Source organism: Ascidiella aspersa, chromosome 9 (genome assembly GCF_963924565.1).
Source record: "Ascidiella aspersa chromosome 9, kaAscAspe10.2, whole genome shotgun sequence".
In the NCBI taxonomy this organism is placed as follows: Eukaryota; Metazoa; Chordata; class Ascidiacea; order Phlebobranchia; family Ascidiidae; genus Ascidiella; species Ascidiella aspersa.
Window position 1 is genome coordinate 26343979 of NC_139455.1, and position 13317 is coordinate 26357295.

At 36.8% G+C, this 13317-nt stretch overlaps 2 protein-coding genes across 3 annotated transcripts in view; both read right to left on the reverse strand.

Annotated features, from left to right (window-relative positions):
* Positions 1–6736, reverse strand: part of LOC146134699 (uncharacterized) — a 31138-nt gene extending 24402 nt beyond the window's left edge. For both annotated transcript variants that reach the window (XM_083397985.1, XM_083397986.1), the window contains exons 1-5: positions 6481–6736; positions 2417–2593; positions 1832–2033; positions 833–1001; positions 316–438 (exon numbers count right to left, since the gene is read on the reverse strand). In XM_083397985.1, the coding sequence (XP_083254111.1) occupies positions 316–438; positions 833–1001; positions 1832–2033; positions 2417–2593; positions 6481–6595 (786 nt within the window). In that variant the 5' untranslated portion in view covers positions 6596–6736. The remainder of the gene's footprint in view (positions 1–315; positions 439–832; positions 1002–1831; positions 2034–2416; positions 2594–6480) is intronic.
* Positions 6737–9307: 2571 nt separating this feature from the next.
* On the reverse strand, positions 9308–11697 carry LOC146134700 (uncharacterized). The gene is made up of 5 exons (XM_083397885.1): positions 11523–11697; positions 11144–11238; positions 10839–10945; positions 10069–10238; positions 9308–9729 (listed from the first exon to the last, which is right to left on the reverse strand). The coding sequence occupies exons 1-5, from the start codon at positions 11695–11697 to the stop codon at positions 9308–9310; spliced, it is 969 nt and encodes a 322-aa protein (XP_083254011.1).
* Positions 11698–13317: the final 1620 nt, after the last annotated feature.

The window sequence follows — 13317 nt, forward strand, 5'->3', positions numbered from 1 at the left end:
TTCAAAAAAAATTATTTTTTTTGAAAGGTTGGACCAGCGCCTAATCCATATATTTTTAACTTTTCATTTTTTTTATCGTCAGCTTAGAATATAAATTTTGTTAAATATTTGTACAATTACAAAACAAATTAAAATCAAAAGTTTAAATTTTTAGAAAATATAAATTTGAAATTATAACTTTTGAAAATTAAAGAAATACATTACTGTTAATTTGTTACAGCAAATTTAATCAGAGTTGTTAACTGTAATAACTGTAATAACAAAAGGCAAAAAAATAAACAGTTAAAAATATAATATTTTCTAACATTAACATACAAATCGTATCCTGGGTTGCTCAACGATGGCCGCTTGTGTGCAGATCGGACCCAGCTTATTTTTCTTGCACATAAGTCCCGCCATTGTTGGGTTGGTGTGAAAAACAAGTCCGTCGATGGTTCCCTGACAAAACAAAAAACAACACATTTATTAAAATAACATTAAGAAATAGCATCAATAAGTAGTTAAAATTATATACTTTTTTGAAGAAAACTGTATCCAAAATTGACCTAAAAAAAAAAAAAAAAAAAAAAAAAAAATTTTTTTTTAGTGTTATCACAAATTATGGTGAGTATTTTTATCTGTGTATCTTTTTTATTATGTGATTTTAACATTTTAAACACAAAAACAGATAAGTTAAACATTAACAAAAAAATTCAATTATGCTTCGCTTATTCAAAACAAAAACATTTGTAAAAAGTTATATTAAGCCAAAGAAGAAAAATGAGAAATGATAACATTTTTCAAAACTTCAACCAAAAATATTTCAACATTTAGGTGTTATTAAAAAGTTTACCTGGAATGTTTCAATATCTTGTCCAGCTTCTTTTCCTAGGACGACTACCCCTTCAATGTCAAGATTTGTAAGAGCGTCACCCTGGGTTAGTGGCAGGTCACCCACCTCCTTACAATCAATGTAGAGTCGAACGTTTTGGTTGTAGAGGGAAAAAGCAACACGATGCCACCTGCATTAAAGGTGTATTTTTAAAGGGGGAAGGAAAAAGTTTAGGAACCACGATCTTAGAATGCAATTGCCAAAATTTTAAATCATACACCAGTTTATTAAATGAAAATTTGAGAAAATTGGAAAAAATGTCACAAACAATTTTAGGAGAGTGAAATAACAGGTAAAATTATATTTTAAGATTTACATTTATTTTTCAGAGACTATTTGCAAGACAACATTAATGTGTTTAGAAGACAATAAAAAATTAAAGTTAATTAAAAAGCAAGCAGGTTCAGTAGAAATTTTATAAAACTTGTGGAATAAATGAGGTGTGAGTGAATTCCTGTGTAGGATCATGATAAGTACAGAAGGTAATAGACTGGTGTGGTACAAATTACAGGGTAGCCAGAGGAAACCAGTGCAAGTAATGACTTATGACTAAGTGGAGCTTCCATAATGGAATGTCTCCTCACAAATTGTGGGTTTAGTTTGGCTGTGGTTTGTGAGATAAATAAAGCCGCTATACATTACAATACCGCTGTGAGCTTAATATATCCTGGTTATAATGAACAAATACTTTTTAATGTTATTTTTGTAAAACTGTGCTTTTTTTAAAACCTGTTTAATGATAATGAAAATGATTTTTTACAGGTTTGGGTGAAACCGTGATATAAAAAAAACAAAAAAAACTGTTAAATGATAATGAACAAACAAAAATTTTATATAATGATTTTAAGATATGGCACAAAGAGGTTTTCTTTTACATTTTATATGTAGACTTTAAAAATGATTAAAGTTTGTGAACAATTGAGAGCATCAATTGACCAAAACTAAACAAGGCAAACTTACTTTCCATCTGCCAATATGATATCCTCGAAAGTTGCAGAATGTTCTTTGTATTGAAATGATGGATCATTGCCAATAGTGATTGAAAACTCTGGAGACGTTTGTTGGTTTTTCATTCGAATCAAGTACGGCTGTTTGCTGTCCACGGCCAACCTTACGGTCGCCATGATCGCAAACTCAGTCGGGATTTCGACTTGTCCTTGATCTACACAGAAACAAAAAAATTAGCGTTTAAAGTTGTGCTCAGATCAAACAGCTCAGTTTGTTGTTTATTTGTGATTTTTATGATAAATTAGTAGCTTAATTCCTGTTTTTGCCTAAACAACAAGAGATCCAATATTCCCTTAATTTTGTAATTTACACATCTTTCTTAAAACATATTTAATACATTTTATGTATTTCTGATGTTAAAAGACAAAAATTACAATGAAGTAGGTAGCGTTTGAGTGTTTCGAATAAATCTTAAGATAATGGTTGGAGGTTGGAGTTAGACATAGAATGAATATTAAAGCCAATACAGAAGTAGGCAGCATTCTGTGAATAACACACGAAATATCAATTCATTTCAAAGAATTGTTTCAGACTTACCGTTCCGTATGTTTGAAAATACATATGAAGTTGGTATGATGATTTGTGCATTCTTTCCAATTTCGAAAGCCGGTCGATTTGCCGATCGTTTCTTTTGAGAGGTTTCACATAATCCTGGCGCCGTCACAATTCCATTGGTCGTCGCAAATTCCAGTTTTCTGATAAGATCGATTCGTTCTGTAAAACAAAAATTATGGTTTAGCAATCAAAAAATAATAAATACTGTTTCTGACATTATTTCTGGGTTAGCGTTTCGGTTCGGGTGGAATAAGCAATATTATTAAATAATAATCCTTGACCCACTCTCATCCAAACACTAACCAAATATTGTGTGTTGTGGTAAGATGCTAGACCAGTGGTCCAAGTTCGGTTTAAAATTTAACCATTGATTGTGTTTTTTTATTTTAAATGTGTTTTATTTACGATTTTTTGAAGCAGAATTAAAATTTTCACATTTGCCGCCAAAGCTGACTCAGCATAAACGTAAAAGCTGAGTCAGGTTTTTAAACGCGGTCATGCGTGACCTTTGACCTACTTAGCAACAAAACATTCGCAAAAAAATAACATTTCAAAGTAAATTAAATCCCAAAACTATTGAATAACATAAAGTGTTCATAGTTCAAAATTCTTTAAACGAGATAGACTTAATACTTTTGATTGGATAAATGTTTTGCAATTAAATGTAATTGGCGTATTTAACAAACTAAAGAAGGCTGCAACTTTTGGATGTCAGTGATATTATTTTACAAAAGAAAGCGTTGTCAAAAGTTTCCAATTTTGTTAATTGTTTGTGAAGAATGGAGATCAATTTCAAGTGTTTAATTATTTGTGCGCATTTTTAACTATTTGAAAAATTGAAATAATAGTAAAATCGATACATTTTAGATTAAAAAATCCTTAAATTATAAATATACTATTTACACTTGTTGTTTTATGTTGTTTAATACTGTATCGTCGTTAAAACAAACAAGTCTATTTAAGCTTTTTCCTGAACGCTTCACGATCTCGCAGGGACAAACAATGGAGCCCACAAGTGTTTTTGCACGAACCGAAAGAAGAAGTTCGTTCTATCGGAAGTCTGCCCAGTTTCAAGCGAAACCGCGTCTAGACGCAACCAACAACAAATTCCTGAGCTCGACCAAGCGACGCAATTCCTCGCTGGTGCAACTGCGGAGGTTGCAGTCTGCAAACTAAAACTCCTTTTACGCCTACATTCCCAGCTTCATAACTTATGTGAAGCGAGTAGCAAGCCCAAGCCGAACGTAACAACGACTAAATGTTTGTTTTCGATTCTTCCGTGGAGGAAAGCTGATAAAACACGCTAATAAATCGATTTCTTATATTATTTACTGAGTTTAAAGTTTTTAAAGCACTGTTTTTCAGCGGTTCACTCGCAAATTTACTCTGTCGGTAAAAACCATTTGTTAAATAATAATATTGCAACTAAGTGATAAATTATCTCGTCGTACTATATGTAAAACGAGAGTGAAATTATATAACCCTCTAATACTTTTACTTATGTAAATTTGCAAGACGGTTACATACTTAGCAATGGCCGACGAATTGATTTTATTTCGCCAGGTTCCCCAGGATTATGTAAAGCCTCGAATGAAAACGAGCCAAATTACAAACAAGCAGAAGGCTTTTCACAAGTTAGAGCAGTGGTCGGCAAACTGTGGGCCGCGGCTGAAATGTAACTTACTGCAATCATATAGTTGCGGGCCGCGTGAGAGCAGTACGTTCATTGCACTTTGTTTTAGAAATACATATGGTTTAGAATTTTTATATTGTCTTAGCGTGATTCAGGCCCACGTGCCAAATGTGGTCCTCAGAGCCTGTCGAACTCTTTTTTTTGCCAACTCTAATCATATGTAAGCGCAATTTTTATAGCGTTCGCGCCTTTAGTCTTCGTTTCATTATACGTTATTTACATTATGGCATGGCAATGTTTTGCCATCGAGGCGAAACAAATATCCTGAATCCTGACAATGTTTTCGTAGTGGTTTTACGTAGTGGGCCTTAAAAAAGAGGGGCCGCGTAGTGGGCCTTAAAAAAGAGGGGCCGCGACAAAATAAGTTTGCCGACTACTGGTTTAGGACTTCGCTTGAGTCCCTCGATGAATGGGAACTAGAACTTTCATGTTTGACACGACGCATTACATTCCAAGGTTCGTCAGAAATCTTGCTATTGAAAGCAACATTGCCCGGTATATATGCGCCGTATGTTACCTTCATAGACTTGACAGGCCAACTTGCGCCCATTGAAACCATGTTCACGCCATTTTTTGAATATATCTCAATTGCCACTTGGTAATGTTTCTTAAACTGTGGTTGTTACTTAAAAGACGTAACAATTTTTTGGTAAAACCTAGATAACGCTTGAGATCCTAACAATAAGGCGCTATACAGCAAGCACAAAAACACTATCACCTTATACTAAGAGGCCACGTTTTTATTTTTCAGACCAAATGTTGTTTCATCTTGAAGAAATGACGTCATAATTTGCTTTTTCGTTTGTATGCAAACTAAGATCAATAAGTCGAAAAGCGAGTGTTTAACAATTACAATTTTAACACATCGCAACGCTTAATGCCAATTCTTCGTGTGGATAGCAATAGTAAACATATGAAAAATCACCGCTCTACTGATTTTGTGAATAACCACTTTCTTACATATCAAGCCTCAACAAATGTTAGATGATGGGAGAGCAAATAGAATTGTTAAAGCGGCTGTACAAGCAAATATTGACCGAGAGGTGAACGCAGCCAAATATAGAACGCCAGCTTGTTTGATTTGAAGGAAAATTCTAATGTTGGCTGGAAGTGTTGTGGTTTGTATCTCATAACTCCACTTAAGCTTAAAGCTGCTTATAAACAGCGAATTATGAACCGCGGGGAAATGGATTTATAAGATCGTAAATCTGAGGTTTTTGTGACAACGTTCCTTCGCCGAGTTTCGCTTTCTTGAAATTTGGCAATATTTATTAGATTACGCAATCATTTACCTCTCTTTACGTAACACCTTTTGAACACGAACGTTTACCAATAAGTAAGTTGCGTACCAACTTAGATTCACAGTGATGTTGTCGTTCGATTTGAACATAATACACGCCAACTGATAAATACAGAGGAGCCAATATTTTAGTCTACAATGGCTTTCATTGTACTAATGTTACGTGAAGATAGTTTGCCGATCTGCGACATTTTGGTTTAAAAAGTTACGTGTTATTTGTTCAACAATTGGTTTTAAACTTAATAAATTCGTTAAAGTCGTCGGATTCATCGAATTTATAGTTGAGTTAAATTAAAATCCATGAAATAAAAAAATTATTGTACAATGTGTTTTGAAGCGACTTATTCAAGCTAATATGAAGATATGGTTCATATTAGTAAATTTGAACTTATTTATGCTTTTGATTTGTTTGTTTTAAGAGAATCGAGTCGCCAAACCTACAAGCGCTGCTGTTAGACTTAAGATTGGTATTTGGTTGGCGCGAAAATGTAAAACCACTGGTTCAACATTTGAGAAAAGCTTTTCACCTTAACTCGGTCATAAGCCGCAGATAACAGAGAAACACTCCTTTTAGCGTCGCACATTTCGCGGTTTGCTGCTAAGACGTTTAAGCGAGGAAACCAAACTTAACACTTGCTTATTCATCGCATCAAGGTTTCCCGTTTCTCGAAGTACGGACAAAAGTGGCTGGGGAAGCCCCTTATGCCAGGGTTTTTTTTAGTTTTCATTCAGCGCACTTGAAAATGCTCTGAGATTAAATTATGTTTTATATCGCAATAAAATTCCTAAACAGACTAAAACTTGTGCTTTAGTCCCTCAGCTTTAATACATAATATTAAAGGATAAAAAATACAGAACGAACGAAAACTTGCGTGAATTCAAACTTTTAACCATTTTATCGCTTTTTTAACATTTTAAGCTCAAAAAATGCCGGGAAAAGCCTAAAACTTGCGTGAATTTAATTTTTTGAGAACTTTTGCGTATTTTTAGCGCCAAAGCTTGAAAACACAACATTTTAGCCTAAAAAATATCAAAAAATCGAAGCAGACTCACCTGATTTTGCCGGTGCAACAAAAACCAGCAGCAGAAACCAGCAGATAACCACTGCCGGCCTAAACGCTGCTGCTTTCCATTGTGGCTTAACAATGGACGGTGTGCTGGTGCCCATTGTTTCGCTCACAATCGAACGACTATGACGTCACGGACCCTTCCGTGTCCCTTCACCCTGTGTGTCGTCACAATCACCAGACAAACGCCGCTCTTATCGTCTTACTACTGTGGCCGCGCCGATAGCGGCTGAAAGTGGCTTCTAGAAGACGTGTTCGTCCATGAGATTGCTCGCAGCTCGAGCGTGAGAAAAAGGCAAGGAGACACCGGAAGTGAGATGGCGTGTGCAGCCGAGCGGAACGTCGCGCGTCGCCGATTCTGAACAGCCAGCGATTGTTCGATTGTTGCGCAAGAATGTGGAGATTTGCCTGGGGCCGAAAACTGGCGATTCTTGGTTTTTATGTTTCGGCGATTTTGAGCGAGATCTTTCTGTTTGGAAATTTCTCGCAATTTTGAGGCCATTTAACTCATAGCACAAATTGTAGTTTCACCAACAGCTTTAAGGCGTTTCATAAACTTAAGGAAATATTTTTCTACAAACGAAGTTTTCCGTCGAAGCAAGATTTTAGTCTCATCGACAACTTTGCTGGAAAACGAGATAATATCGCTGTTTCATATTTAAATAAAAATACATTTCTATTTAGTTGAGAGTTACCATTATTTCTTACTTTTTCATTTCTATTTAAATCATAGACATGCCACTATACTATGACGTAACACTTGGCAAAAGTCAGTTTCCAAGGAAACAAAAGATCTCGTGCAAAGCACGACCAATTTCACGCTCCGCTGCACTCGGCTATCACGCAACAATCGTCTTTGTTGCTGGTCGCCGTGCAATTGTGACGTCGTGCAATAACCCCCCCATAGTTCCTGATATTCGTAGAAACGCTTTGATCAACTTGAATTTTTGATGGGGGTTCGCCCCCCCCTAAGGCGGCCATTTTGCTTGTGTTTTCAATGGATATGTGCAAAAAATATTTTTGTGCTTTTGACGTAATAATGGGATATTGTTTCTTGATTAAACCAAACATGTTTTAACCATCGATCAAAATATTAAGTTAAGTTCGACGTTGTTACAATCGAAGAACTATTCTTTCTTCTATTTTTCGTACATCTTTGCTTTAATTCGAAGTTCCAAGTACCAAGTTCCAAGTGTTGCCAAACCGAAACTCAAACGGCTTGAAAGTAATATTTCCGCTACATTTGTGGGATTGTACATAATCACAAATGAAGGTTTTAAGCCGTTTAATTGTATTTGCAGCAAAAAAAGTGAAAATATAAAACACACGGCGCAAGTTATAAAACACGAAACTTTGGTCGTATTGGTTGGAGGTTGTAGTTAGACGTAGAATAACTATCAAAGCCCGTACAAAGTAGGAATTATTTTGAATGTTCAGAATAAATCTTTATCGGTTTCCAACATTAGTCTGTATAGGTTTGAACAGTTTTAGAGTTCATTTAAAGCTATTTTACGAAGCTGAACTAAATTTTAATATATTCGTCCTCACAACTTCAACCACAAACAACTGTGTCACTTCCCGGTTTACGACTTCGCGCCACATTTGTTCGCACTTTTCGAAGCGCAAACAATCGAGTTTATGACGTCAAAATTAAGGTCATTGTTACATCACAAGAGCCCGATTTATTGACGCAGTCGATTAAGTACGTCGCAACATTGGAGTGCAAAAATCTCCGAAGTAACAACTGAGTGTTAATTTTAATTAGATCTCACTCTTTTGACTTCCATAGATTAAACCGAGATGGATTGAACAAGAGGTTACCAAACTACGACCCGCTGACTCAATTAATCAACCGTGACATATTTTTTTAATAAAGATAAATAAATAACAAAAAAATGGTTGTTCAATTCAATGTTTCCCTAACTTTGTCAAACAGCCTGTGAACCACAGCAGTACTTTGCCAGTAAATTGAATGTTATGCTGACCCTTGTTGTTTTGATTGTCGTTACGTACAAACCAACGTCCAACGTTGGCTGGCGGTAAATTAAGAAACTTCCAAAGATACGCAACGGGAATCACACATATTTTTTATGCAGTCAAAATGAAATAACAACAAAATGTTTATGCAATTGATGGTTTCCTTTAAAAGTTCTGACACCATTGATTTAATCCCAGACCAAGGTTTCAGTCACTTTCTTTTCTTCTTCGGTAAATACGTCACAAACCACGTGACCTAGCGAGGCGCCAAATTTCGCAAGTTGGCGCGAAGCAGCTGGCTTTATAGGGTTTTCCCACATTTCACGCATTGCGGGGTCGCACGTCATGACGTAAGCATCACGTCACAGGATGATGGAAGGCTTCAGTAGAATTGAGATAACTTGAAATAAAAGGTAGCCAAAGCAATTCCAGCTGTTTACAGGATCGCTAGTTTGGGTTTTATGCTTTCTGTGGTCATTTTGTTTCAATCCACTTAATAAGTTAGAAATTCACTAAATGCCCGACGTGGTAGGTTTAGTAAACACATTGCAGGGGTCGGTGAAGCAGCTTGAAAATGAATCTCAAACCAAAGTTCGAGTAAATCATTATCAGTGAAAACATAAACTGAAGATGATACAAGTTCGCATCGAAACGTCTTAATCAAGATGCTGTCGATCTACTCGACCTTTTTTGACTTTGACAATCTTTGTCAAGTTGATTTATGGTTTGACGAAATGTAATGGACGTATTTAAAAACGCACAATCGTAAAGTTAAAACAATCTTCTGACAAACGCACAAAATCCCCCAAACCGATAAAACAAAGAGAGATCTCGCTTCAGGGACTTCCCCCGACCATGGCACCGCAAATGGTCGACCCGCTCCCTAGCGCCCACTTGCTGTAGCCATGCGCGAAAACGTCGACGCTGTTCCCGGCGCCCAGCCACAAGATGGCGCCAAGCTGCGCGCTCAGCACCCGGTCTTTGACGTAATGATGACGTAACGAGTGATGCGTCGGTTTGTGGTTCACCCTCAGTGTGATGTTCAGAGGTCGCTCCCAGCCCGCGTACTTGGCCTTGCGTCGTGACGTCAGCACAACGTCAATCATGATGACGTAGACGCCCTGGACCGGCGCCCGGAAAACCCCGAAGTCGAAACCCGCCCCTTGGTTGAATGTGACGTCATCGAACCCAATGATGCCACCTTGCGGCGTGGGGTTGACTGGTTTGCTTAGCACAGCGTGGAACGCGATCACGTTTCCTGAGAGATACAAAACTTTATTGAACGGTTTGTTTAAATAGTTTGCTTGAAGTACGAGAAACAAATATTTAAACAACTACTGTGTTTCTGGTTTCAGTGTTATAACGAATTCCAACGCCAGTAAGTTTGAATCTCAGCCAATTGGCAGCGACGTCAGGGAAAAATATACCTTGTGTTGCATGCAACAAGTATAATACCCTATTACTATTTTGTTATTGGATTGGCACCGATACCACCCAAGTATCGTACGATAACCACTTGGTATCGCGTACTACAATTTCTCGATTTCCACCGTAACCAACCGAGCCGAGATTCGAACCCTGAACCTTGGGGATTTACCTCGGTTTCGCTTGAGGGCGTTGTTCCTGCTCTCTACCACCCCCAAGCGTTGGTTTACTTGCTCCCGGATGAAATCGTGCGACTCCTCCAGTGATCTTATGGATGCCAGGAGCTGGTTGAATCGGGCGCGGTAGTGCCGGTGCTGGGAATCGAACGAACGACCCTCGGAACTAAAACAGAGTTCTGTTTTTAATGCAGCTAGCGTCTTCTTTCACGCTTGTGATTTGTGTTCGTGCCTTATCAACTAATTTGGTTCATATAAAAAATAACATAGATAAATGATGAAATGCCAAAAAATGGTGTAAAAAACAATTATTCTCATATAAAAAAATTAAGGAAATAAGATAAAAATTTAAACATAGTTTCGAGTCGGAGATATAATTTGGGTGTTTTTTATCACTTTGGTCTCATGAGAATGACACAAACCACTCATCCGTGACTCCATTAAGTGGAATGACGTCATTTTTATAACTGTCGGTAGCTCGAACAGCAAATGTGGCAAAATGTTAAACTCTGTGATAAATGGACGATTAAGCGACAAAGTACTAGATCAGAGGTCTCCATACTTTTCAGGGGTCACAGAATATTTTTGTAAAATTCCAGATAAATGACGGGGTTGACGATTGAGGACCGAAAAATTTGTGGGGAACTTTATGACTTGATTGTTGTTATGCAAAGGAAATATTTACTATGCAATAAAACTTTAGTAGCTTCAATAAGTTGTCGTTCAGTTTGAAGGTCCGTTCGAAATGTGAAAATGCATCGCTTACCTCGTATTGGCAAGTTGTAGCGCTTCAGTCGCCATTTTGAGCGCTTTGTTGGACACTAGGTGGCACAAAGAGCTGCAATTTGCTTCTATTGTTGGGGAAATTCCCTTCTGCAATACGAGAAAATTTAAAAATAACCCAATCATCTCTGAATCATTTGATATTGTAAAAAATATAAACGAAATAAGTTGGTCCTTTGTGAGAATATTTTCGTTATTTAAGTATTAATTTTCTGCAATAATTTATCTATCTAATAGTTTTCCTTTTTGTGCAGATGTTAAACAAATTTGTGGCAAAACAAAACTAACTTCTTCTTTGTTGAGTGACGTCATATTGGCCTTTATTTGTTGAATGTTGGACAACAATTGAATGTTCTCGAGCGATCTTCGCGCGTTCTCGATTCCTATTGTGGAGCAAACAATAAAACACTAAGATAAATAAAAAATAATAAATCAATAAATCAATAAAGTAAACCTTCAAAAAGGGAAAGAGTAAAATTTAAATAAAGTCGAAAAAGTACAAATTAATAAAACTTAAGGCGAAATTGAATAAAAGTTTAGGTAAAATAAAGCAAAATTTAAGAAAAAAATCCAGCAAAGTCAAAAACTGAGAAAACGTAAAAGTTGAGTCAAAAAGTAAGTAAATGAAAAAGAGAAATTAAATAAAAGTTCAAAAATTAAACTTTACCCAGGTGAACCACCAAACTAGCGAGCAAAACGCTCACGAAAAGGTTAAAGGTCAACAACCCCATCACGAAGTTGCTCGGGGGATTTCCCCGTCCCGCTACTTCGTTTTTTCGGCTCCTCGTCCTGGTATCGAAAGCGGGGGCGTCCCTTCTGATCGTCTGACGTACGGTGGACATTGTGACGCAACAATGGGTCAACTTGTGCTTTACAAATCCTGGTTAGGCGACATTTTTATCCCGATTTTATAAAGCGTATGACCAAATTTTAGAAAGTTTACAATCAGCATTCCCAATAATTTTTATATAGCAAATGCTTGTTTAAATGAGCATGAATATTTTAAGGCTAAGTTTGCGCAATCCTGGAAAAATCACAATCTCGAATGCAATGGAAAAATAAAATATTTTGTAAATATTCCATTGGACAGTTAGTAAGCTCCATAGGCCTCATAATTGCCTTATTTTTAAAGTGCTGTATTAATAAGATAAGACAAGACAGAACGAAAACAAACATATAAAAAAACTTTTTTGAACATGTTATTTGCCTGCTGGCAATCTTTAATATCGCACCGGTTAAGAAACGCTGCCTTGCAGTTACCAGTCCTTTGTAGAACAAAACTGATCTAGTAGAATGTTCCCATTTCTACGTAACAATCATCTACGTTCCACTGCAACCTCCAGTCTTTATGACGACAATAATGCGCATTGTTATGTTAGAACATTCACACAATTCCATTTACTTCGCATTATCGAACATTTTACTGCGACCTCAAAACCTTGTGATTAAAAATAAAGCCGCAATCGGGATCTCTTGCAACATTTAAGCTGGACATTATTACGTCACATACCATGTTGTTACGTCACATAAAATACTATTTTATGCTTGTTTTAAGGACTCCTTAAAGGCGACTATTTCGTCATAATGTGCTGTATTTGTTCACAACCACTGACCCGTGAAAATGTGCGTCATGCAATTTGGTGATAATCCCTTAAGCAATAAAAGCCCGCCCGCGCGTGAAATTATGCGGCGCTGGATTATATTCAAGACATGTTAAGGATTTCATAAACCAAGAAAGCGCGCGCTTTACGGTAATAAGCGCTTGTTGCGTAATAAAGGGACTTTCAAGGAATATTTTTTTGAGGTTGGTTGCCTAGCAACCGCAGTATACCTAATCCCGATTATCATAAAAAATGAGTCCACTTAAACTAAATAAAAGCAAATCTCAAAATTCCTCTCATAAGGGACTGATTTAAAGCGGCTTTGATGTAAAAGTGGATGAAATACTGATCGTATGTGCAAGGGTGCTTTAAATCATACAATAAAAGTTAAATAAGCTCAACAATTTAAACGTATATTCAACAAATATAAGCGCGTTGTTTACAGATTTTCGTTTAACCTGCGAGAACTTTACATTCAGGACGCCGGAGAGGGGGGCCGCGGGAGGGGCAAGCGCCTTTCCTGCCCTTTGCTATGGGGGGGAAGGGGGGCAAAAGTGCCCTTTTCATGAAAAATGATATATTGCTTTCACAACGTTAAATATTATGCGACGGAAATCATAAAGCAGTGTTGTACATGCATTTTTTTTATAAGAAACTTGGCTCAAGCCGAGTACTAAAAGTTTCTTAAATTTTATATTGTTTAGAAAAAAGAGAACAATAGAACAAAAGAAGGAGAATGGCTTGAGCTACGGAAAAATGCAGAAAAATTCGTAAAATGACATGGTCGACATCTGTTAAAACATTTTTGGTACCATTTTAAGCCAATCTAGAGGGCGTGACCGCAAAAATTTTTCCGGCGGA

What these genes read in the sequence shown, in the direction of transcription:
- LOC146134700 (XM_083397885.1), bottom strand. Translation starts at nt 11,697, where the DNA reads ATGTCCACCGTACGTCAGACGATCAGAAGGGACGCCCCCGCTTTCGAT. An exon ending in CGTCACTCAACAAAGAAGAA is followed by an intron (nt 10,946 to 11,143) that starts GTTAGTTTTGTT and finishes CTCGTATTGCAG; the next exon opens with AAGGGAATTTCCCCAACAAT. An exon ending in CTACAACTTGCCAATACGAG is followed by an intron (nt 10,239 to 10,838) that starts GTAAGCGATGCA and finishes ACTCTGTTTTAG; the next exon opens with TTCCGAGGGTCGTTCGTTCG.